This window comes from Pezoporus flaviventris, unplaced genomic scaffold (genome assembly GCF_033815535.1).
Source record: "Pezoporus flaviventris isolate CSIRO_AGI_PZ_B2104156 unplaced genomic scaffold, CSIRO_AGI_Pfla_v1 ptg000025l, whole genome shotgun sequence".
In the NCBI taxonomy this organism is placed as follows: domain Eukaryota; kingdom Metazoa; phylum Chordata; class Aves; order Psittaciformes; family Psittacidae; genus Pezoporus; species Pezoporus flaviventris.
Window position 1 is genome coordinate 27,566,987 of NW_026892573.1, and position 26,230 is coordinate 27,593,216.

A 26,230-nucleotide genomic window follows, 5' to 3' on the forward strand; every position below is an offset into this window, starting at 1 on the left:
CCAAAGGTAAAGTCACACTGGTTTAACTTTTGCACTTTAAAGGAGGAGTGAAACTTCTGAAAGGAGATTTCTGCTTTTATTTTTGTGCTGTGACAAACATGTTAAGGATGCCTGGAAACAAGCATAGGGTGATAAATTGTCACATTTAAAAACCAGCGTGTAAAACTAGTGCACAACAGAAACCCTGTCCTTCCAGCAAGGAGCAAAGCAGGGAACAGGGCTGCTGCATGAATTTTCCTGCAAGGTCTTTAGTAGCCAGACTAATCCCAGACACACCTCGTGCTGATCTTTACACACATCACACAAAACTTTCTGGGAGACTTTCATCCCCCAGTCCCTTGCTTACTTCATCTCCCAGCAGAGCTGCCTGCTGGACCTGGTGATCCTGCTTCCTTACAAAGGGAAAGAGCCTCCACCTACCTTGGTCTCCTTCCCTCCCCGGTTCCTCACTCCCTCTCTCCCCCTCGGGCTGGCAGGATTCCTTGGGCAGAGCATGCAATCAGTTCGCAGGGAGCAGCCGCAGCCACAGGAAGGATGCAGAAGCACAATCAGAAGGAGCACCTCTACAAGCTGCTGGTGATCGGGGACCTGGGAGTGGGCAAGACCAGCATCATCAAACGTTATGTCCACCAGAACTTCTCCCCTCACTACCGGGCCACCATCGGGGTGGACTTTGCCTTGAAGGTGCTGAGCTGGGATGCTGAGACTGTGGTACGGCTGCAGCTCTGGGATATTGCAGGTGAGTACAGAGGAGAACCCTTTGCCCCATAACCTGTCCAAAGACAATACAAAATATAGACCCAAATTAATTTAAGTTGGAAGCTACCAGTGCCTATGTGCTGAGGGGGAAGAGATGGAGGAAAAAAAAACTTTATTGGCAGATTGACATTTTGGAGTTTCCTAAACCCAGCAGATCTCCAAACAAGGGCTGTCAGGGTGAAACCTGCCCTGTCTGATGTTCCTCCCAAGCCCCTAGACACGTGTGGGGACATGGGCACCCCTCTTCGAATGCCCCACTTGTTCTGCAGCTCCCACTGTTCAGCTTGCCTCATTGTACTTACAGATCTCTGTGACGGGAGGGAGAGAAACAAGAATTTCCTGTTACAAGTGTTTATTTGGTGGAAGAGATGAGGGATTCAACAAGATGGTTGAAATCATTTTTATAGTTTAATAAATAAGGAAAAAGTATCGCTGAGTTCCCTTCTCGAAACACCCTCCTTCTTCCTTTCTTTCCCTTTCTTCAGCCCAATGAAACATAAACAACTTCTGACATGCTTTGAAAAGAGAAGTGTTTCTCTCTGGCAATAATCCTGCTTGTTAAAATTTATTTACTCATGTTTACTTGTTCTTCTGCCAACACCAAGCAAGCGAAGATCATTTACTTTGTTAGGAGAAAAAAGCATAAAGAAATAGAGCTATCCTTGCACGCTTACATATTTAAACCCCCAGACTTCAACACTGTTGCTGTCTGTGCTTTGGAGTTTTTATATTTGGCTTCCAACTAAATCCACAATTTTTTTTGGCACCCCATTTACTAGGAATTAATTACTTCTGATTCAGTCCACAAAATAGAAGTTTATCTTGATGCCATCTCTTGCACACTTTAAGCAATGATTTCTCATTTAGTGTCCTTAGGAATCCAAGTCCAGCTGTAACACAACACGTACAGCAAAAAGGAAGGCGTTTTAAAACCTTAATTAAATTAAGAAGTGACACTCGTTAAGCAGGGAATAGAGGTGAATGTTATATCAGCTGTTAGGCAGCTGAGCCAGCCTGTGGCCTGAGCTGTGGGTTCAGTGATCTAGTCTGGAACGGCACAGAGTAAAACTAGTGAAATGGGAAAATTCTTGGCATTCTTAGGAGTGGAGGGAGTGCCTTTCTTCTGCACTGAGCTGCCTCATGTCTGAGCTCTGAATTTGGCACCAAGGCACCAAAACTTATGCAACAACAGTGCAAAACATGCATAACCTTGGCTTTTTTATAATCAGTAAAATCTTGTGGGTTTATGAGGTTTAATACATATGTGCTCAGTTTATTAAGAGTTGGAATGATGGAGTGATGTTGTTTTTATTGCTTACCAGTTATAACAATAAATACACATCCAGAAGTTTTCTGCATGCGAAAGAGTGTTTAATAGTAGATTCTGAACGCATCGGGGACTTAAAGAATGTATTTTGCATGCCTTGTTTCAGAGATGTATTACACTACTAATCATGTGCTGGCGGATCATATGATGTAGCTTTCAGTCAGGCTGCAGAAGCAATTACACCAAGTTGTAGTACTGAATGACTAGCATGCTTTCTGAGTTATCACACATGACAGAGAGAATTACACCACAGTACTAAATTTCATATGAATTGCCCAATTCAAAGCATCTCTGTGAAGGTCAAGACAGTGGCCAGTAAGAAAGAATTGCTGTCTCAGTTTTAATGACTTCTGTGTAAGGAGCTTCAGCTGTTGATAGATGTACATAGAGCTTAAGTTCTGTAAGCAATGCACTGAATTCAGATCAGTGTGGTGCTGGCATACAAGTTATCCTAATAAGGCATCTGGCTGGTGAGAAAATGAGAAAAGTTTAAAAATGAAAGCAAAGTAAAACAGTTTAGAAATATGGAGGGAATGGAAATGCTTTATCCTGGCTGTGTCTGGTCACATATCACTTGGAAAACACAAATATGAAAGGAGAAGAGAAAGGAAAGTAAAAACTCTGGTCTCAGAGCATCCTTTTTCTTTAGGTAGAATCTCTATCCCCAAAGCTAAACATGGTCTAGAAATAAAGAAAGTTTTGGTCTCTGACCATGTTGAAGGACGTTGGTTTTGCATTCAGGACATCTTAAAATGAAGCATATGCTGCAAATTTATCAATAATGTCTCACATCAGTATTTACACTTTTCTATATGTATGTGGGTACATGTATATATATCAATTACCATTTTAGCTCTTGCATCCTCTCCTCCCTCTCCATTATACAGCCAGTGCACTCACCACTAAGTGTAATGTGCACTTCACTGTGTGGGTCAGTGGGCAGTAAATTGTTTAACAATGTAGAAATAATCTTCTCAAAAAGGTTTGGAGTAAAACTGGTGTCAAGCTCATCTGCATTAGTAGCAGGATTTACATATACAGTGACTTAATTGGAGCAGTGACATACTTCAGCTGTGGTAGGACCAAATAGTTTACCCTCTTTTACCCTTACACACATAAGAAAAAGCAAATTTGGTTCATCTGGCACTATCTAATTTCATAGACCAATGTAGTTTGTATTTCTTAAAAGTATTTTTCTGTATTCTTTGATTTGTTAAACAAAAGTATAATAAGATCTAATCGCTAAATGCTGAAACCACATTTATTTAGATGAGACATAAGTGCTGAACGATAAGGGAACTAAGCATTAGAAAATTTAATTCAGGGATCAGGTAGGTTCTGCATCACATGCTACTACATTAAGACTTGGATATTTTTTGTAACAGATAATATATTCCTGAAGCTATGGTGCTAGACAGGAATAACTGGACAAAACTTCATGGTTTATGCTGTTACAATTTCTGTACCAAGACACTGGCATTAAAGTCTATGATTTTATGTCTTCTCCACTCAAATGCCTAAGTTTGTGGTGACTGAATTTTCACTATTGTGTCTGGGTAGAGATATACATGGTAAAATTCTCTTTGTCTTTAATTTCCTCACAGCAGTTCCAAATTATTTCATTGAATGTCCCAAATTCTCAGTTTTGGTGTTCATGTCCCTGTGAAAGTGTGCCATCGCCTCTACTGCCGGGTCATACATCTTTAAATCTTGGTCCTCAGTCAGCTGTTTTTGTTTCCTTATCTTTTCTGCTGCCTATGTAGGAGTATACTTTAAATTAATGAGCAGACTGATAAAAGGAAAGCTTTAAAAGAAACTCTTAATCCTATTTTGAACAAGAGCGCTGTGGTGTGGTGGCCCTGCAGATGCAGGCTGGGGCTGCTTTTGCAGAAACCAACTGTTGCAGGCATCAGATCTGGGTGTATTTGCTATTCCCTCCTCTGCAAGGCTGCTCTCAGTGCTGCTGTCTGCGCTTTGTGTCCACAGAGCCCTCAGATCACTGAAGACCAGCTTTAGCTGCAGATTTACTGCAGGGAGCATCAACATCAGTGCAGTGGAGGGCAGAGAGCAGCACTTCAGAGCCTTCCCCTTCCACTGCTACTTTTTCACAGCCCTGTCAGCATCGCTGCTATCCCTCCTGCTGTGCGTGTGTGGGCTGGATTATTCATTGCTACCCAGTATATGTTGGTTTGCCTCTGCAAGGCTGGTTCTCGTCTCATAAAGAGTTGGACCAGTCATTTGGAGACATCCATGCAACACCAGTGGTATCAGAACACTTTCATTTCCTTTCCCTGCAACTTTCACCTCTGGAAACATCAGACTTTGCACAGATATGACCAAACGTTTCAGCAGTCATAAAGTTTCTGTTATGCTCCAGGATGAGTAAATGGGCTGTTCACTAGCGCAAGGCACAGCACATCTGCAGTACATATGCATAAATAAGATAGTCATGGTGATTTCTAAGCTAAGTTACCTTGAAATTACTGTTCTGCAAACATAAATAAGCCCCTGCCTGGGTGGTTTTATTTCAGTACAGATCTGTGGTGAGATCCATGGGCCTGATCCTGCTGACAGCCTGCTTTTCCCCATTCTGGGGTGGTGAACACCACATTAAGGCTTGCTTAGGTTTCGGCCCATAAAGACAATGGCTTGAATTCAAGGATGAAAATTATGAAAGTTATATTGAAATGGAAGGTGTGAAGGGTTCATTCAAATGTTTAGATCTTCTCCACAGTTTCCAACTTCTCAGTGCTGCCTAAAGCCCCTCTACATAGCAATGGTGGTTCTCAGAAGGTTTTCCTCTTAGGACAATGGATGGTGGCAAACCCCATTGAAAAGTGGGCATTAAGCAGTTTTAATTAATTTTTATATTGCACTATAATTCAGGTACTATGGGAGAGATGGTGGAAATTATCTGAGTTTTAGCACTTTACCATTAGTTTTTACAATTTCATCAGAGATGATAGTGGTTAGTGGAAATTGTAGACTTCTGTGCAATTCATGCTGGCAAGTTTATGTGGGGTGAATAAGTTATGAAAATTCAGCTGTTGACTGCTTTAAGCCCATGAAATGTTACATGTCCCTGTGAGAGAAGTGCCACTGAAGTTAGGAGAGCTGGGCAGGAAGGTGCTATTTAGACAGGGAGCCCTTCCCCGTAATGGAAATGTTGTTTTGGCACCTCGGTCTCACTGGGTTCACTTCAAAGAGGGGTAGAATTCATCTGGTTTAACAATTAGACATCTTGTACTAAACCATCTGAGCCTGAGCTACTCACCCTGGGCTCACCAGGGGGTTGAGGGTAGAGATTAAATACCTCTATGAAGAAGCTTATGAGACCACTCTTAAATGTCTGTTCTTGCTGAGAAGATGCCCTCTAGATCTCGTCTCAGTCTCTGACTACAAAGGGACCCTAATAGTAGATCCACCCCTTAATTTTATGGAACCTAAATTAGGGCTAATGGATCACAACATAAAACACCATCTCAGTGGGCAAAGGCCATCAGATTTGTGGGATTTGATGCCAGATGCCAATGGCCTTGCAAGGGGTGCAGTAAAGTACAATGGGCCAGATCAAACATTTCACAAGCTTCTGACCCTTCCAATGAAAAGCAAAACCCATCTCCTTCAGTTCCTCTTGCAATAAAATAGTTCCTAATGTTCAAGGTTGCCTCCAAGATACCACTGGATGCCTAATGGTTGGTCTATTTTCTAACCTACTTACTGCTTAAGCCATTGTGCTGTTGAAAACCTAAGGCCAGATTCTGACACCTTTAATACATCAAACTGTTCCCATTTTCATGAGTAATTCTGCCATATGAATAAGTTTTAGGACCCCCATCTAATAGATAGGGATTTGTTCACATAAGGGAGAATCTCTGGAAAAATATTCCTCCTGGGTCCTTAGACACAGTATTTAAGTCTCCAAGCACAATGCAAACACTAGAGATCACTTTTTTTACAATGTAAATAAAGTAAAAGTAAAGCCATTATGCAAGTGACATAAAAGTCTGGGGTTTACAGACCACCTTTTCCCATTCAAAATTGCTTAATGCCTTTATGCCAAGCAGGTTCATATCTTTATTGCAACCAATGGGTGGGGAAGACCACTTCAGAAAGGGTTTACACACATTATTCAGCCATCAGCTTCATTCTTTCTCTTTCTTTGAAGTGGTAATGGAAATTGGTGAGCACTGTTCCCCTGCATAAAGCTGCTTTTACAAACACAGTGTTTTTTCTGTGCAGTGAAAAATCTAGATATCTGCCAAAGCAGGAGGAGGAATCAGTGCAATGTTATCTGTCAGAACTTCGTCGGCCACTATGATCCAGAAGATCCCATCATAGGAGTCTTTTATTCTTCTAATAACTTTGTGATGAATTATTTTATGTTGCAAATGAATAATTTAGTTCTTGTTCTATGACGTCCCACCTATCTTAGAGATCTCTGTTCCAATTAATATGTGTAAGGCCCAAGTTTAGTTCTTACATTGTCTACATATCTACAGTGTAAGCGTTTCAAGAACTTTGCAGAAGTATAAAGTATCACTGAAATATACTATGCATCAAAAGCTAATTTTACATGTTGCTGCTTGCATTTCTGCAAGCAGAAGTCAGACCTCAACTTCTGTTTGAAGGCACCTTCTTGCAGATGAATGAAAATTGCTCAACAAGGAGATTATTGAATAGCGCATGACTTGCCCATTCATCTGATTAGCCCAGTGACAGGAATCATAAGACATTTTAACAAATCACAGCCATAAGGATCTTTCAATATGAGCTCACATTTCCCAGAAATTTTGCATTTTCAGCTTGTTTTATCAGTGGAACAGAGTGCTTGTTTAAGGTAAAAAAAACCCTAATATTAACTTGGAGAAGACAGATACCAATATTTGGTTCCTGTATCATGTGAATGACTTTCTCCTTGCTGCAACAGCTAGAACATAAATCCAAAGATAAATGTCACAAATGGAGAGTGTTGACCCCATAACTGCATTCAGTGCTACTTCCATTAAATGAAACTACATGGTCTAGAAGCCCAGTAATCAGCACTCTTCAGTTCTCAACCCAGCTTTACATCCGACAACATAACTTCCAGATAAAGCCTCCCCAGGTGGCCTTCCTAGGGTCAGAGGCAGCCTCCTAATCTTCTTGTCTTCCTAACCTTCTCAAAACCATGCACATTGAGAAAATAAGGCTAGAAACAGGTTTCCACTGAATGCTGTTTTATTGCATCGCACCTTTTCTCAGCTATGGAAGCATATGTATAAATACAAGAGTCTTGTTAAACTCTTAAAGTTGTATTTAAGGCTGCTGTTGTGAGATGTTTCAGGAATTTATGATTCTTCTTTTCAGATCACAGCTCAGCAGTAGACATCGATAGAAATTCTATTTTATTTTTTTGCTTAAAGAAAAATTCTGTGTAATTTATTTCCATTCCAGGAAATGGTCTTTCAAAATTCCCATGAAAACAGCATGTGTATAACAAACCCACATCCTGATGCCAAGTGTGTTGTTTTTTTATATTGATCATATAAAATGGTAGACATTTACAAATGTCCATGTTCAAATATAATAATCTATTGTTAGCTCACAAAAACACTGTAAATAACTTCCAAGAAATACTTTGAATTCATCAAATGAAACCATAAAGCTTCTGATCAGAACTAATGTGAAACACCTCCTCCCAGATCTTTTCACTGCAGTAATACAGCTCTTTCTTAGAACTTTTTCCATATTTGCAATGCTTTAAATTCACTTCTCTCACCTCTGTGTTTTAGTTTGCCACTAAAAGTAAATTCATAATGACTCTAATGCCTGGTATGGCCTCAGAGTATGTTACAGTTGATTATTACTACTTGCATGAGTGTATGCAGGGTCCTCTTCCTGCATGAGCAGATCAATTGCTAGATGTTTCCCAAAAAATACCATAGGATTGAGCAGCTTCCAGACTGGTATCTAGATTTCTTGTGACTCCTGTTTAAAGTCCTATAACATACACCAAGACCCTTGGTACTATCCACTCTTAGAAGTCTGGCAGCATAATAAGACCGTACACTGAAGCTCAAGCTTGTCATAAAGTTATTAACTTTCCTTGGACATTTGCTTTAAAACTCTTTTTTCATGCTATACTTTGTTGTATTTTCATGCAAATTACTTTAGCATAGTACTTGTCACTATTTAGGCAAACAGCACCTTTCCAAAGACTTACAAAATGAAGTCCTACCTTCAGTAATGTTCTCTTAGAAAACATGCTATATGAAATATTGACTCAGACTGGAAGCAGTGATTTTTACAAGGTGGCAATTTTTTTCTCTCTCCTTTTTTCTTTATCACAGGTCAGGAAAGGTTTGGAAACATGACCAGGGTATATTACAGAGAAGCCATGGGGGCATTTATTGTCTTTGATGTTACAAGACCTGCAACGTTTGAGGCAGTGACAAAATGGAAAGAGGATTTGGACTCTAAGTTGGTTCTTCCAAATGGCAAGCCTGTGCCGACAGTCCTCTTAGCAAACAAATGTGACCAGGGAATAGATGTTCTTATGAACAACGGCATCAAGATGGATCAGTTCTGCAAAGATAATGGGTTTGTGGGCTGGTTTGAAACATCAGCCAAGGTAACAAACATTTCCATTTATTTTTAAATGTTTTCCCAAGTACTATGAAGTTGGTTCTTGAAATAGTTCACTCAGTTTAAATGTGTACCTTGTAAAGCTCCAATCTTGGCGGAATTGGTTAAAGTTGAATTTGTAAATTAATACATTTCTATTTCTTTTAGGCCTATTATTGAAAAGGAAATTTATAGCAAAGCCAGGTTGGACAGGCTTTTGGGCAACACGGTCTAGTGTGACATGTCCCTGCCCATGGCAGAGTGCTGGAACTAGGTGATTTTAAGCTCGTTTCCAACCATAAGCACTCTATGAGTTTATGATTCTATGACTTATGTGCAACATTCTGACCTGCAGCTGCTCTCACATGATAGGCCAGCAGTAAAGTATGTAATTTGTCAATGACTTACTGTGTATGAGCCTGGGGAGGAAGATGACCTTTGGCTAGCCAAAAAAGCTACCTCTTATGAATGATATTCATAATAATATTTCATAATTATTAACAGTGAATTCTCACTAAATATTTATGTAAACACTTTGCCTGATTTGAGACAATAGCTTTACTGTGCTAGATTCCAGAAAAAGTCAGGAACATTGCAGCACTTGTATAATGCTTAATGCTACAAACATTCATTCTGAAAAACATGTAAAAAAATAATCACATATCTGGGAAGGAAGGAAAGACTGTCTTGGTTTAAACCCAGACAGACAGCTCGTTCACTCACTTTCCCCCCTTCTTTCCCTCCCCCTACTCCCGGAGGAACAGAGAGGAGAATCGAAAAGAATGCAACTCCCACAGGTTGAGATAAGAACAGTTTAGTAACTAAGGTATAACACAAATCACTACTGCTACCACCAATAACAATAATGGTAAAGGAAATAACAAGGGAAGAGAATACAACATCTCACCACCAGCCAACTGATAACTCACCCCCCCTCCCCAGCCCGACCAAGCACATACCTCCTCCAACCCTGTAGTCTCCCAGCCCTTCTGGGTAACTCCCAGTTACCTCCTGGGCATGACGTGCTGTGGTATGGAATACCTCTTTGGTCAGTTTGGGTCAGGTGTCCTGTCTCTGCTTCCTCCTGGCTTCCCCTCCTCCCTGGCAGAGCATGAGGCTCACAAAATCCTTGGCCAAACCAAAACATCATTGTTATCAGCTCTGTTCCCAAGCCAAAAGTCAAAACACTGCACTGCACCAGCTACCAAGAAGGAGAAAAATGACTGCTACTGCTGAACCCAGGACAAAGACTAATGGTCAAAGTGTTGAAAGAGCTTCTCTGAGGTTCAATTCCTTGCCTTGGGACAGATTTCCTGGGTGCCTGTAAGAAAATGGAGATAAAAATCAGATAAAGCACTGGGACTTTCAGAGTATAAAGGCCCAAGGTACAGTGGTCCTGTGTATCCACTTGACATGTCTCAGATAATCTCAGTGCATGTAAGATCTGGAGATCTGGCATGTGAAATATTGATTTGAACACAACAATTCAATGGATATTTTGTTTATGAAAGCTGGTGTCATCATTAAGAAACTCTGGGGAGCATTTCAATGTGTTAAATGTGAACCATTTGGTTCTGGTTTGACCTAGATTATTCGTAGATTGAAAGCCAAAATGCTACATTCAATTGTTTAATTTATCTTAAGCACTTTATGAAAGCTTCTTAAGAACCTTTGGACTGTATACTTGTATTTTAGTCTTCTGGTCTTGACTCATTTAAGCATCAATATTTAAAAGAAATCTCACTTATAATAGCAGAAGCAACAAAATGTGATTACAACAATGTCCTAGACTGCCTCAAGCACTGCATAAACCTAAATTTTACTATGGACAGTGTTTAGTTCTGGTCTAAGAAAGAGGCCGAGATCTCTGACACGTCACTAGAAGATGTGGAGAGAGGGAGATTACAGGACAACCTCTTATTATTTCTGTAAGGATTACATATTCTGTCCCTTTCCAATATTATGTTAGGTGTCTAACTGTTTTTCAGGCCACAAATAACATGAAGTACCAGGTTGTGTTTATTTGGAATGCAGTTCACCAGTGATGTATCATACTGTATATGGCTGTTTTCTTCAGAATTACTTTTTCTTCATTTCTGATGTGTACGTGAGTCTATGTTACCTGGGGAAGAGATCTAATTCATTAAAAACTGGGGCATGAGGGCAAAACCACCACAAAAATCACAAGAGAGAAATGAGTAATAACTTGTTTAAAATGTCTTCATCTAAAAGACTTTCAAAGAGAACAAGAGGGAACACAATGGACCGATGTATAGAGGGCTACAGTTTATTATTTCGGGTTTAGATTAGCAAAGTCATGCAGCGGGTTTCTGCTCTTTGGCTTATGAACAAGGAATCTGTATCATGAATTCCATACATCAGTCCCGAGCCAGCACCTGTCTGTCTCTTAAGAGCAACCACAGTTATTGTGCCAAGAGCCATTTCAGGTCATATCAGAGAATGAACATACAAACAATTTCAAAGGTCACAGAGAGGTTTTACCGTGATGATGGAGCCTGTGTTGGGCAAAACTACGGAAGTATAAAGGACATGTAAAGTATAAAATAGTCACAACGGAGGAAAAGTTTTTCAAGTTTTCTCTAAACCACATAGAATTAAGATTTAGATTTATTTTAAGCAAAGGAAATACCTAGATTCTTCTTACTTTATTTATCTCAGAAACCCAATCAGCCCTCAGGTTACCAGTCAATCATGTAGGAACAAAAGGAAATCCAGCTATGACAAAGGCCGCTGTGAAGGGAACAGTAACAGTTGAGGACACATGACTTTCTCATCAGATTCTTCTTTTCTGCTATAGACTAAGGGTTAGGATCTGTTTTTCTGTAATCCCCACACCTGATTTCGACCCAGAATTGGAGACTCCTGACTTTAAAATGATGCAAATAAGAATAATTCCACTGAAGTTGGTACAATAGCAACTTTTAGGCTCAGTTAAATCAGAATAATTTCCCCATTTGGTCTATGCTCTGAACTCTATGTTTTTTTTTCTAAACAAAAGTTATTACTATTGCTGTTTTAAAATACTGGATATTGCATGTACCTGGTGTTCTTTCAGCCTAGGGCCTATTCAATAATTGAACTCAGGTCCTGGGAAAATAAAAACCTAGCTATGTTTGCTATTGAGGTTAGAAACTCTTTCCTGAAGGAGAATAACACTGGCAGAGAAGTCGTCACATTGCAGCTAGCACTTTTAGCAGTTCAAATAAGTAATAACTTTTTTTTTTTGGTGGTATCCTGGAATAATTAGATCTCCAGAGGTTTTCTGGAGATGTGCTTGGAAATGTTATAGCCTTCAGAGCAAACCAAATGTGATTTATGCACTTTGGAAAACCAAAGGTGATTACTGACAAAAATACATCTTTTAGTTCTCGTTGACTTGCAGAAAGCAGAATCATGAAGCTTACCTACCATAGCTCAAGCTGTCAGTGGTCTGAAATTTTTTGTCTGTAGAACTGGTGGATTACACCAAAAAACATCACCATATTATTCCCTGGTGCCGTTTTTCTTAAGTCAACAACTTCAGAATTAAACATTTGAGCCACTTAATGCATTCTCATGTATTATTTTTGATTCTTACATTAATCTAAAGGAAATGGCAGGGGGGTTGGAACTAGATGATTTTAAGGTCTTTTCCAACCGTAACAATTCTGTGATTCTCTGATTCTATGAAATACTCAGCTGGTTCCAACCTTGTGTTCCCTACAAAGATGGAAGAATTTGTTCTGGTAGTTTGCCATGAAATAAGGGCCTTGTTGGGCAACAGCACAATGCAGTCACAAGTTATACATACCACCATATACCCAGTGGAGAGCCTGTTATCTTTTATACATGCATATTTAGTTTGACCATACTGATTGCAGTCTGAAAGGCACATCCCCAGATTGTCATGAAATAACCCTTAATAGTCAATTCTTTAATAAATCTCATGATGACCACTATTGTGAAAGATTCATTTTTTTAAAGGGAGGAAATTTCTTCTTCCTGCCACACATTTAATTATCCAGCATGTGGCCAGAGTAGCTGAGAGCTCATTCACATTTCCAAGCCTTTAAACTGTTTTCACCAGCATTCCTAGTTCAAAGAGGTGAGCTTTTGACTTGGATTAGAAAAGCAGCAATTTCAAGCTTATTATCGCCTCATAATGAAAACGGAACTTGTGCATCAAAACAGACAAGTCAGGCAAGACTAAATGGAGTTGAAAATGCCTACTTCAGAAATACCTCACGACTGACCACAGCTGTGCTGTGATTATGCTGCTCTTTGAGTAATTCGGCTGTCAGCGATACAGAATTAGGTGAAAAGACATTTGTGTTTTGTCCAAATTGCCCAGAAGGGCTGGATGCTCTGTTTTTCAGGTCCTATTTGAACACATCATATTTGGACCAGGAAAAAGTTACAGAACCTTTCCTCATCTAAGAAATAATGTACCTTTTCTCCAGCTTTTGGTCCACTGTGCATCATATCACCCAAATGCTGGGCTAGGCATCAGAAGTGCTCTTTGGCACTGATCTACCAGATGACCTTCAGAAAGTCACTCTCTTCTCTGATTCAGCCTCTTCTTCCACAAAGCAAGGATGGCAATTCTGCTTGTCTTACCAGTGAGCTCTGTGAACAAACCAACTTTACTAGCCCTTGTTTAAATTAAATCATGAATTCTCCAGTTCTGACTGGACAATTACTATGAAAGTCAAAAAAAAACCAAGGTGTACAGTAGACTTGTAGAGGAATGTGATATGTGATTTCGATTTCCATAAATATAGACAAGGTTTGGACATTTATTTGAATTATAGGCTGACACTCTACAGCTAATCTGCTGATCTGGTAACTCCAACCAAAGCAATCCATTTGAGACTGCCAGACCCAGTTAGGGATGTATGGGTCCTTACACTGTCTTTTTAATTCACTCAAAAAGAAAAACAACCCAGTCTGACCAATCTCATTGCACAGAGCCCTGGAAAATATTTCAGTTTCTGCCATGAGCCAAGGAATGAAGTTGACACCTAAGGCAGAAGCTTTCAGTTCAGAAATGTACAGAATGCTTTGCAGAACTTGTTTCCTGTAACTAGAAGAGGAGTTGACTCAGATTATCCCACAGGTATTAGAGTTGTCCTATAGCTCTGTATCACTTTAATGAAATATGGTATTCAGTGCTGGCCAAAAGCTGGAAATTCACAGGATCATAAAATTGTTGAGGTTGGAAGGTCAGCTGCTCAAACAATTTCATTGGACAACATCCAATCAGCTACAAGAATTAAATCTGAGAAATTCCCTTGTTTTCAAAGGGCAGTTCACATCCATGAATTTCATGTTCATGCATCCAGATGGCTTTTAACTTGTACGGTTGTGTTTTCCTCGGAACACAACGCAGGAATATAGTACAACATCTTCATAAAGCTCTACCGCTGGCAGTTTCCTAGGGAGCTCTGCTAAGGGACCATGAGGAGCCATTCTCTCAGCCTGCTTGCTCCAGGGGAGTGTAGGTTAAAACATCTTGAAAGTTATTTCCTTGCTCCTGCATTTTGGTGCACTGTAGAGATAAAATGCAGAAGATGGGAATTAGATGTAATAAATTTAAAAATAAGATGTAAAAATGCCTATTTCAGAATTTGTAAATGTTTACTTAAGGGAAGTTGATTCCCTTCAACTCCAGTAATAGAGTCTAAAGTCATGACTTTAAGCAGTGCTTAGACATCCCCAAATGCCCACAGTAGGGAGCTATGCCTGCATACACTTTGATCCTCACCCTGACTTTCAAAGTAAGACTCAAAAGCATCAGATTCAGTCAGAGAAAGAAACTACCCAAATGCAGAAAGGGAGCAGGTTTATACCAGAAAAAAAAACAGACAAAACTAATACACCTGTACGGCAAAGAAAGAAGTTTCATCTGAAAGTGAGAAAGGCCCATAAAGCTAGCAGAGACCTTTTTCTTTCTGTAAAGAGCTAAGAGATCAGCCTAGTCCGCAGGGATATATTTCATCTATTAAAATTAAATGCTCTAAATGTTAATGTTCTGCATCTGTGTTAGAGATGACAGATAAAGGGGAAGGTAATCAGAATGCAAAGAAGCTTGCAGAGCTTGTGTACTGCTTTGAGACACATTCATAGAATCATAGAATCATAGATTACTTAGGGTTGGAAAGGACCTCAAGATCATCCAGTTCCAACTCCCCTGCCATGGGCAGGGACACCTCACACTAAACCACGTCACCCAAAGCTCTGTCCAACCTGGCCTTGAACACCGCCAGGGATGGAGCATTCACAGCTTCCTTGGGCAACCCATTCCAGTGCCTCACCACCCTCACAGTAAAGAGCTTCTTCCTTAGACCTAATCTAAACTTCCCCTGTTTAAGTTTGAACCTGTTACCCCTTGTCCTGTCACTACAGTCCCTAGTGAAGAGTCAGTAAAGTATTTATTTTCCTTTCAGTAGATTGTTGCATTACAAAACTATGACATTATTTCCCATAGCAATAGGTTCAAAGGTTTTAAATCACGCAACTGTCCTTTCCTGCCCTTAGTTGCAATTCTTTCCATGGAACTGCCCTTTAAAAAGATACATTTGAAGGAGATAGATCTACAAAGCTAACTGTAATTTCATTTGTGTCTTCCAGTGTTCCTTTCTGGCTTTCAGAGATTGCTCAGAGTTATCTCCTTTGCCTTGCTTTGTATTGTAATAAAGAGCAGCATGTGCTGATTTTCACTCTTGCATTCCTTCTTGATGGGGTCAAGAGAAAGACCAACTCTAGTAGTCAGACATCATCACAGGAGCTTGGGTCAGGTTGATGCAGGGTAAGCCACTTAGTGCTGGATTCACAACAAAGTTCTTGCATCACTGACTGTGGTAGTATCTATCAGGTGCTGGGATTTACCGAGGCACAGAAGTCACAAACACGGGTTAGACACCTCAGGGGACAGGGCAAGGGGAGATGCTCAGGAAAGGGTTTCGTAAAAGCTAGCCTGCTAAATCAGGCTGTCAAAGTGAGAAGTAGAGGAAAAGCAGGAGGAGAGGACTGATAGCAACAAAGGAACCATAATATGGGTAAAATCCTTTATTTCTGATCTTGCAGTAAAAACTCTTCCACAAGCCTTGGGAAGGAAAGGCATTATTGTGTTCTTACCTTAGCATGAGAAGACTTCAAATATGCCATCTCTCACTTTGTAACTAGCCACCATGTACTGGGTCATGCAGTTTCCTCTGTCAGGGGCTCTGCTTTTTCTCCATTTGATAAATGGCCACAGCAGCACTTTGCTAGTCAAGAAAGATACCTTGTAAATCACACATCAAAGATGCAGTGCTGAGTAATAGCAGCCTTAGAAGGAGTATAAGTAGACAGACCTTTCTCTGTGTTAGGAGAACTGTGGAGCTAGAAGAGGCTGGAAAACAAATTTCACTACTACAGATGCATCTAGTACCATGTCAAGAGCTGAACCATGTTGACATTGGGAAGTGACTCTATCAAGGAGACAGAGTAGGAGTAGGTCTCTCAGTTACACCTAAAGAAGAGGAAGAGAGAGGGAGAAAAAGAGGAAGAAGAGGAAGAGAGAGAGAGAAAAAGAGGAAGAAAAGAAGAGGAAAAGAGGAAGAAAAGAAGAGGAAAAGAGGAAGAGAAGTCAAGGCAAATCAAAAGGCAAGGGAAGGCAAGGGAAGGCAAGGAAACGCAAAGGCAAAGAAAGGCAAGGCAAGGAAAAGAAAGGCAAGGGGAAAGAAAAATGCCTGAACTGCAACAATTATCACAATTCCTGTAGTGTTTTGTGTAGAACAAAAGCCATGAAGGAGATGACAGTTAAGGGATTTCAGCAGAGACCCAGTGAAAGGCATCCTTTTGATCTGTGTCATTGGGGCTGCTTCCATATTTCAGTGCAACTAGTAGGGTGGCTGTGATTGCTCCTCTCTGTACAAACTCACGCTCTGATTATTTGTTTCTTTGTATTTGATGGGTGGATATTCACCTGTCCCTTTTTCTCCTTCCTTCCCTAGACTGCCTTTCAACACCTCCTGCTGTCTAAAATTATCTGGTCTCTGAATGTCTGTGTTTGGATATCAGATCACCTTCTACTGTCTGTGGCTGCTTTACTGCCTAGCAGAATATTGATTCTTCTTTTGCAAAACACACTGGAGGAGGAGAGGTGCAGAAATCAATATTTCATTAGACAGACCAGAATACAGCAACGTCTGATCCAGACCTAGGACATGGAATAGACACCATAGGATTAGAGTTGTAACAAAAGGCAACACAGCATCAGAAAGGAAGTGATCAAGACATAGAGTCGGGACAGCAGGAGTTGGTTTGCTGGCATAAGCACAGGCTCCTTTCAGCAAGTGACTTAACATGTCACTTCTCATCCACATACCAGTTGTCATCTGAACCATGGGAGAAGGCTGGAGCTAACACAAGATCAAAAATAGCTGTGCTATCTTCTGGAGTCACCCTTCCTCTCTTGCTCTGCTGTACCTGACAGAAATTTGCATCCACTCAGCTTAGACAGTTTACATAAATGTTCAGGATGAGAAAATTCCACTCTGATCCAACATACGCTATGGACAGGTCTGTTTATTCCTTTCCTCTTATACAGAACAAAAGGTAGATTTTTATTCACATGGATGCGAATGCTTTAGGTAGCAAACCCACACATTTTGCTTGAAGAAGAGTTCAGTCACATAAACTTCAGCAGGGGCATCTAAAGGAGTGGCCCCTGGCAGAGAGGAAGGTAGGCATGGACTGAAAGCAGAAGCCTTTTTGGGTGGACTGGCCTGAAAGAGCTGGGGTTGATCTCTACCTAATTCTAATTCACATATGTTCAGTAGATCTCGGCAGACACCTACCAGAGAAACAGCAAACTCAGCCTAAAATGCTGCTAGCATAATAAGGAATATAGGTCAAATTTGGTGACTAATTTAATTAAAAATAAGAAAGAGCAATGCAGAAAAAAAAAGAGGCTTTTAATTTTCATATTCTCAAACCCAAATATTTTGACTTTTCATGTCAAAACAGTATTTTCATGTTTAAATTTGGCTTTCTTCCCCCAGAAAGCTACAGAAGTTTAAAAAGAGGTTTAATGATCCAATTTTACTTTGGTTTGATTTATGGCTGAAGTAAGACATCATTTTTTTTGCTTCTGAAATTTTAGTCTCAGGTCTAACACATAGTCTTCCATCCATCACCAGTGGGCATAAGGGATGTCCACCTATACCCATTTTATGCTTTTGGGGTTTAGGGTTCTTTCTCCCTTTCTCACTCTTATAAAATGCTGATCTTAAGTCTCTGACAAAAAGGGTTTCTATTGATACAGCTGAACATTAATCATTTTGGGCACAATCTCAGATAGTCCCTAAGATATTACTGAAACAATGCACTTTGCCATTCCAAGAGGGACGCAACACACGGGTAAATGACGTAGATATCAGTCCATTAGTAAAGAAATACACAATGCAATAGATTTTAACAATCTTGTTTTGTCTTCAGCTTTCTCAGCAGTACTGAAAGATACTTTTCATGTCTATTTCTTCTGACAAAATTTCACAGTGTCCTGAAAAACGATTTGGTGCATGCTTGAGGAATGCGCTTGTCTAGTCTGAGAAAGCCATGTGATGCAGTAACATTTCAGCATCTCAGTAAAGAGCTGATTCTCAGTTCTCGGGCACTTTCTAGGGGTTAACATGGAAATGAATTGTCTGAACATTTGGTTTTTTGCAGCCATCTGATATTATTTAGAGGTCAAAGGTCAAATATTTAAGGTCACTTGTGTAGGTGAAGAAACATGAGAAATCTCAGCACTAATGAACATTTTCAGTTAGATCCCCAGATTTCAGCTCTTTACTGTGGTGTGAAGGGATGGTCAATGGAGTCTGTGGAGCTTTACCATTGATTTCAAGGGGATTAGAAATCTCCTTCATATAATTCATTACTTTAGATTTTTGTCTTCATATATTTGCCTCACCTCAACTGAAGCACACACATGTACTTTGGTTTCTTTATAGCTGAACTTCATAATTAAACATCTCAGCTGACTGTTTTTGAACATACATGTGCAGGAAAAGGTTTCACATGTTAAATTGTACAGGTTATGTTGAATTGATGCTGAGCATTTGCTGAAGGTAGACTTCATAACATTCTATGCATGGGTGTTTATGGTCTAAGTACACCAGGCCCCAAATCCAGCTTGAAAATCTCAGTAATCTTAGATAGCAAATAAAAGCATAGTGTTTATGGAGGAAGGGGAGTGTGTCTATATATACATAAATATATACATATATGTTTATATGCATTACTGTGTGTGCATAATGTGGGTTTGTGATCCTGCCCCTTTACTCTGCTCTTGTGAGACCTCACCTGGAGTGCTGTGTACAGTTCTGGTGTCCTCAACATAAAAAGGACATGGAACTGTTGGAACAAGTCCAGAGGAGGCCACAAGGATGATCAGGGGACTGGAGCACCTCCTGTATGAAGACAGGCTGAGGAAGTTGGGGCTGTTAAGCCTGGAGAAGAGAAGGCTGCGTGGAGACCTCATAGCAGCCTTCCAGTTTGTGAAGGGGGCCTATAGGGATGCTGGGGAGGGACTCTTCATTAGAGACTGTAGTGACAGGACAAGGGGTAACGGGTTAAAACTTAAACAGGGGAAGTTTAGATTGGATATAAGGAGGAAATTCTTTCCTGTTAGGGTGGTGAGGCACTGGAATGGGTTGCCCAGGGAGGTTGTGAATGCTCCATCCCTGGCAGTGTTCAAGAGCAGGTTGGATGAAGCCTTGGGTGATACGGTTTAGTGTGAGGTGTCCCTGCGCATGGCAGGGGGGCTGGAACTTAGAATCATAGAATCATAGAATCATTAGGGTTGGAAAGGACCTTAAGATCATCCAGTTCCAACCCCACTTCCACTTGATGATCTTAAGGTCCTTTCCAACCCTAACTGTTCTATGATTCTATGATTTCCCAGAAAATTAAAGCTGCAGTGAGGTTTCTATATCCTATCATAGAGAATAAATAACCAGTGCCAATAGTTAAAGTGGAAGAGTGTCTTTTATGCCAGAAAGCCTGAGTTTTCATTCCAAACATGTTAGTGGCTGTCATTAAAAAAAATCCTTACTCAGTATTAGTACTTATTTTATATGCTGTTCTGAGCTTTGTCTCACTGATCAGCCTATTTCAGCTCTGCCTATTCTACAAACAGAGTAAGGGTTGCTGCAAATGAAATGTGCTGTTGAAGTAAGGCACAAGGAGAAAAATATGCTTTGCCTTTCCTTCTAAACTTCTAGAGTGAGGATTTCTGACTTACAAATGAAACCAGTGGTGTTATATCTCTTCTGAAGCAGTAAATTTGTGATAAATCAGCCTCAACTAAAAATAAGTGAGGACTTCAGATGATATAGAACCTTTTTACTGTTTTGTGAATAACTTGAAATTGTATCATTTATTCAATGAATCTGGCTCATCATGGGTTTCATTGTGAGCACTGTACACAGAAATCTCTTGAAACTGTGAGAAGGCTTAAAAAATGAGTGTGGTTGATGGCTGTAATTGCTGGTAGGTAATTAATAATTTGAAAATGAGAGTAACTGTTATTCAAGCAATGAAATATGGACTCCAGAGCTTTACTTCAGGCATCTGTCTTTAACATCCCTCTGGCACTTGTTTGTTTGGTTTATTGAAGCAATCAAATCACCAAGAGTTTGAAGTAATTTGAAGTGAGCTCTGTGTATAATTTAAAGGAGATATGAATCATAATATACATAAAACCTAACTAAAAAACTACAGTAAGCATTATTAATAGAGTCAATTTTTGAAAGCTGTTTATTGAGGAAAGTAAACTTATGATGTTGCCTAGAGAAAAGTTTAATTATGCACAGGAAATCTGCAGCCTGGTCTAATTAATATTGACTAATCAACCTCTCTTTCTCTTTCACATGCAGGAAAATATAAACATCAATGAAGCTTCCAGATGCTTGGTGAAACACATAATTGCTAGTGAAAGTGATCCAGTTCAGTCTGTTGAACCAGATATTATAAAGCCACACTTGAATTCCTCCAAGATTGTCAGTTGTTCAGCTTGCTTCAAATCCTAAGAGACTTCCAGGCTATCAAAAGAGCTGAAAAACTACAATTCACAATTTCTACTTTGTCCAACGTACCCAGCCTGCCCACATTGTCCATCAGCAGATTGCCATTTTCTCAAGAATATCCTTAAATTTTTCCACAATTTTTTTGACAGCTAAGATTTATTATGTTCATTGATAGCAACTGTTCAAAACTGTCCTTGGCTATTGGTCAAATGAGACTTGTGGTGATGGTGTGTTTTCCTGGTGGGATAACACCACCAGTGATATCAAAACCTATTACTTTGCAATGTAGTTTCTGAAAGCTTTGTGATGTGACTACAGCAATACCCTACTTGTCCATTGGTCCTCCAACCTGCCTACTCAATACACTGACAAGGCAACATCATTGCACTGTTTTGTCACGCATCAAACTTCAATGATCTTGTTTCATATGAGGAAGATGATGATAATGAAAATATAGCTGTTCAGAAAGAGATAACAAGAAGGTAGCAAAATTGAACATGAAGCAACCTTCCATGTCATTGAGTTCTCCAGAAGATCTCAGCTCCTGAGATTGATGCAATATTTGCTCCCTCTTTCTGAAGAGTTAAATTCTCATAGTTAGCATTGTTTTCAGATGAAGCAAAATGGAACAAGTCAAGGGTGAGGGGTGACAAGACAAGGAATCAGGGGTACAGCCTCAAAGGTGAAGCAGCTAAGAATCTTCAGAAAAGTTATCTATTCTGTAAAGCCAGTAATTCCTCTGAAAAGTACTCATTCATTTTGTTCTTACCTCTCCATCCTTAATGCCACAGATGTGTGTTTGAACTATGCATATACTGTAAGCCCCTGCATGCATCCCTCCATTATGGTGATTCTCATGGAAAAATCCACTATGCACACTATAATGTAACAGCTGAACTTTTCAGGAATGCATCTGTGTTTAATAGCAGGGTATCTGCTTTCTGAGAACATTTCTTCTAAAACACTCAATTGTATGAATGATCGCAGGAAGTAAAATGAAATGGCCCTAATAACCACTCCTGGAATATGTGCAGAATTTGTTGAGCTGCTCTGTGGAAATGAAGTGGTTGATATTCAGAATCCCACAAAATTTCAATCATTTAAACAAATGTGTCTAGACAAGAAGTCTTGATATCTGGCTCAAGCCCCTGCAAGACAAACTTTGCCCGTCTCCTGCTGTAGACAAATAACTTGCATTTTCTATTCCCACTCATCCTTTTACTTCCTAAGCTATGGACTCTCAGTGCCAGGAGCTGTCTTCTGAGATGGCTTCTTTCCTTAAAGATGTGTAATGCCATGGAGAGGAGGAGGCAGAATCTTGTGACACCCTGTGTTTGTGGACGTCAGTGCAATACTTAACTGAACACTTAGTTGGCAATGGAGTGAAACACTCAAAGGCTAGTGAATAGGTGTTGATTTAGAAATCCTCAAGCTGACCTTATCCTGTGAGACTTATCGGTTTCTTCTGCCTCTGAAATTCATCCTATTACTTGTCAGTGTTAGGTTTGTGGTAGGACTTGATGACCTTTAAGGTCTTTTCCAGCCTAAATTATTTGATGATACTATCACTGAATGAGCTATTACTACATCATAGGCACTGCAGAGGACAGCCGGGGACACAGACATCATGTGCTCTTCCTAAAGCCTTAAACTGGTTATTTTTTGTCATGAAATTTTAGAGTAAGAAAGCAAGGTCTGTGGTTTTAAAAATAAAAATCCACATCCGGAATCAATCTGTGCACACACATAGATGTAAGGGTCCATATATATCATGAGCTGGCTTTTTTCGAGGAGAGTAATTTTCAAGTTGTTTTGATCACAGTGTTACCCCTTAACACTTGTGTTAAACATCCTTTAACTCCTGCTGTGAACTGGGTCAAATAACTTAACCTTTCTGCCTCAGTTTCCTCATCTGGAAAATAGGGATTGATGTACACACCTACCTCACAGCACTCCTTGAAAGTTACTGTTGGCACCACGCTTTGAAGATATATGTTATACAAATGCCAAGCTCTGTTACTGCTCAGAATGAAATATGAGTGCCCTCTAGCATAAATACATGGTGCTGTAATGACTTAATGTTCTAAATCTATCCAGGGCTTGTCTGTGCTGCAACAATTAGCTTCAATTATTCCACCTCAGTTAACCTAGTCAAGGTTGTAAAGCAACGTGTGACTGCATGGGATGATTAGATTAGCTGCAGACGGCTGGAAACGGAAACTGGCTGTGCAGATGTCATGCTACTAGTTTAATAATCTCAGCAGCAAAGCTGCAATACACAACTAGTGCCAGACCAGGTAGTTCAAGTTTAAAGCATTATTTAAGCCAAGTCATATGGATGCCTTATTAAGGATAACACTCAATTCATATCTTGAGCCAACACTGTTGGGAACATGGCACCTAGGTATTCAGATGGCTTCTAAAGGGCTGAGTTTTCATGAGCTGAACCCCATGCTTTTCTTTTAAATTGATGCCTCAGGTGAAGCAGAGGAAGTTGTCATTTCTCCCCAAAATTATTTTGTGCTCAACTTGCAACAAACATAGCAGCTGCTAATGTGTTTCAGTTACCTTCGGATCACTTGTCTTTGGTGGCTTCTAGCCAATATTCATTAAGCCTAATGGTAGCTTCCTCAAATGTTTGAGAGCTATGGCTAAAGGTCTGGTATAGCAGTAACTAAAGAAACTCACACAAATAAAAACACTTCAAGGACACACAGACCTTTATTTTTCAGTGTATTGTATAAACCTGCTTTAAACTATGGACTAATCACCTGTTTCCCTTCTTTTCTGTGTCAAGTTTTACTGCAGTCACAATTCTTGGGCAGATTTTCCCATCTCTGGTAGATGGTGGATAGAATTTGGCCAATTTCTAGACTAAGGACTAAACAAGGTATATATTCTAAACTCACACATATTTACACCATGAGAATTAGAACAATATCATGAAGAATCAGGCTTCCGTAGGAAGGCACATAATTCTAAATGTTCATTTCTATTTGCACTGAAGAGATAGGAATCTGTCAAGTCTCTTTCTGTAATGCAATAAATGTGTGAATGCCACCTGGGTATCTAGCAAACACAGCCCTTTCAGAAGTGGTTGTCGTAGGCAGGTCAGAATAAAAGCTTTAATTTAGAATTAATGAGCTCAGTTTGTGGCAATACCCTTTCAGGAACAAATGTAAAATTTAGTTATACTGTGTCAGTCTCTAACAGGTTTTGTTTTTGTATTGATACATTCTGTGCTATGTTCTCTTTGCTGGTCATTAGGGACCAGGCATCTTAATTGCATGGCCATCTAAAAATGAAACATTTTCCCCTTCTGTTTGCAATAATTAATAAAAGACATGAGTCTATGACCTTCTAAGTGAGCAAAGATGGATTTAAAATTCATTTTCATTCTAGTCCTCCATAAGCGCCCCTCTGGGTGTCCCAGCACCTAGAACCACAGGTGAGGTGCAGGGCATGAGGGATGAGCCCAAATGACTCATGAAAAATGGTGATTGAGCATCTCCACCCTACAGCTTCATTTACCAGCTCAGCCACAACACCAGGAATGACAGGATAACGTTTTCCATCTTCAAAGCTCCATACAAACAAAATCTCATGACTATAAATACCTTGGGAAGCATATACATATTATTGAGAAGAAAATGGATGGAGTGAAAAGTAAATATTGCTTTTTTATTCCAGAAGGATCATAATTTATTCGACCAAGTTGAGCTGTCAAGGGAAAGCCATTTGGACCCTGAAAATCTGGCTTTCTTCTTCTTATGCATTGGCTTTTTAGATCATATATTTTCATTGAACTTTTCTATTCAGGAATAGTTGTTCCCAGCAGTACCTTGTGTACGCAGCTTGAATTGTACATCAGTATTTTATCTTCAGACTTTTCTCTGTAGCTTCCATTTTAACCTACCTGACCATATAAAAGGGGAGGGAGGGAAGGAGAAGGTACACGTTTAAATAGCAGTTTTGTTTTACATCTTAAAACACTCGGTCTAGGTGAATGAAGTGAAATTGTTAAATATATGTGGAAATGCAATTGTATGTCAATTGCCAGGAAACAATCAATGAAAATATATTTTACCGCACCAATATTTATGCATGTGACCGCAGGCTCTATTGTAATAAAAGATGACATTTCTGACAAGACATGGAATATGAGTGTTTTGTAAAATTAATTCATTACCAAAGTAAGCAGACACAAGTAGCCACAAGCTAATTTATCTTTAATCATATGTAGCAAATCTCTCATATATGTATTAATAGTTTCATTTAGACTGTTTACTTTAGTTCAACCTCTCTTTTAAACCATCCAGATTACTGTTAACGTTGATTAAATGATTACAGAAACTTTCCACCTTTTCTTCCTTCATTATCCTGTTTGATACTGCAGTTCCAGATGCTAGTTTTATGGCTCCAGCTCTTCAGAGAACCTCGGTTCAAAGTCTGATTGCACAGGCAGAATTTCTGGCTCACAGGTAGATGCATCATCAGTTTGGGGCTCTTTATTAACTGCACACTCCATTCTCAGAAGTCTGGCTGGGTAATAAATGGCCTACATTTGTTAATCAGGCAGCTGCATATCTAGGATATAGTAACGACATTTGTCTTCAGCTGTCAGGGCAAGTTGGTACCTGCAGCAATGTTACTTGACCTTTCATGATTCCTTAGAAATATTAGGTTGCTTTATTAATTAAAAGAAGAGGAGGTGCTTACCTGCAGTGTGAGTCTAGTATTTATTTTACAGCTCTTATCTTTTCTGCAGCATCAACAAAACTAACATTGTGGTTTCATTGCCTTTTTTCATAATGCAACCTGACATTCTCACACCCTATGGTGGAAGGTGCTGCAAGACCCACAATCAAACCCCCAGCATTTAGTACCGCTGTTGCAGCACCCATAACAAAGAAATATCTTTGACTGCTCAATTTGGGAGCACTCATTTCCTGAAAATCCTCTCCTTTGCAGTTGCAGTGCATCAGCTGCCTAATTAGGACTGGAATGTCCTTGTTTTATGTTTCAAATGCAGTAATAATAGTTTACAAAGATAAGATACTAAACTGAGCAAAGCCACAGCATGAAACTCCCCAGGGTGGTAGCTAAGCAAATGAAAATCTCCTGGTAGACTTCTCTGCATGTCAACAATGGACAAAGTTGTCCTAGCCTGGTATTTGCCTGGTTTCTTCCAGGAAATGAGCTTTCAGTTAAGCCATAGTAGCTCAATTCCACAGCAACTGGCAATATTTGCACCTGGCATTTATGGAGTTCAAATAGCTTTAAAAGACAAGCTACAGTTTCTTTCAGGAATTACATCTTTGCCTAAATACTTTATCAGGTACACAGAAGGTAATTTTGGGTATCTAGCTCCCGTGCAAATCTATCCATGTATCTTCTGTTTTTGTGAATTCATGCCTTTGGCTTTCACAGACCATGCAAGGAAAGGGCCACTACAAGATGTTCC

At 39.7% G+C, this 26,230-nt stretch overlaps 1 protein-coding gene across 1 annotated transcript; it reads left to right on the forward strand.

Annotated features, from left to right (window-relative positions):
* Positions 1-361: 361 nt before the first annotated feature.
* Positions 362-24,918, forward strand: RAB38 (RAB38, member RAS oncogene family). The gene is made up of 3 exons (XM_061457930.1): positions 362-739; positions 8,419-8,699; positions 20,617-24,918. Exons 1-3 carry the CDS (start codon positions 535-537, stop codon positions 20,767-20,769), a joined length of 639 nt encoding a protein of 212 aa, XP_061313914.1. The 5' UTR covers positions 362-534; the 3' UTR covers positions 20,770-24,918.
* Positions 24,919-26,230: the final 1,312 nt, after the last annotated feature.

Bases quoted from the DNA above. Each gene is read 5' to 3' on its own strand.
- RAB38 (XM_061457930.1), top strand. From the start codon at position 535: ATGCAGAAGCACAATCAGAAGGAGCACCTCTACAAGCTGCTGGTGATC. The intron at 740-8,418 runs GTGAGTACAGAG...TCTTTATCACAG, and splicing joins GCAGCTCTGGGATATTGCAG to GTCAGGAAAGGTTTGGAAAC. The intron at 8,700-20,616 runs GTAACAAACATT...TTTCACATGCAG, and splicing joins GGTTTGAAACATCAGCCAAG to GAAAATATAAACATCAATGA.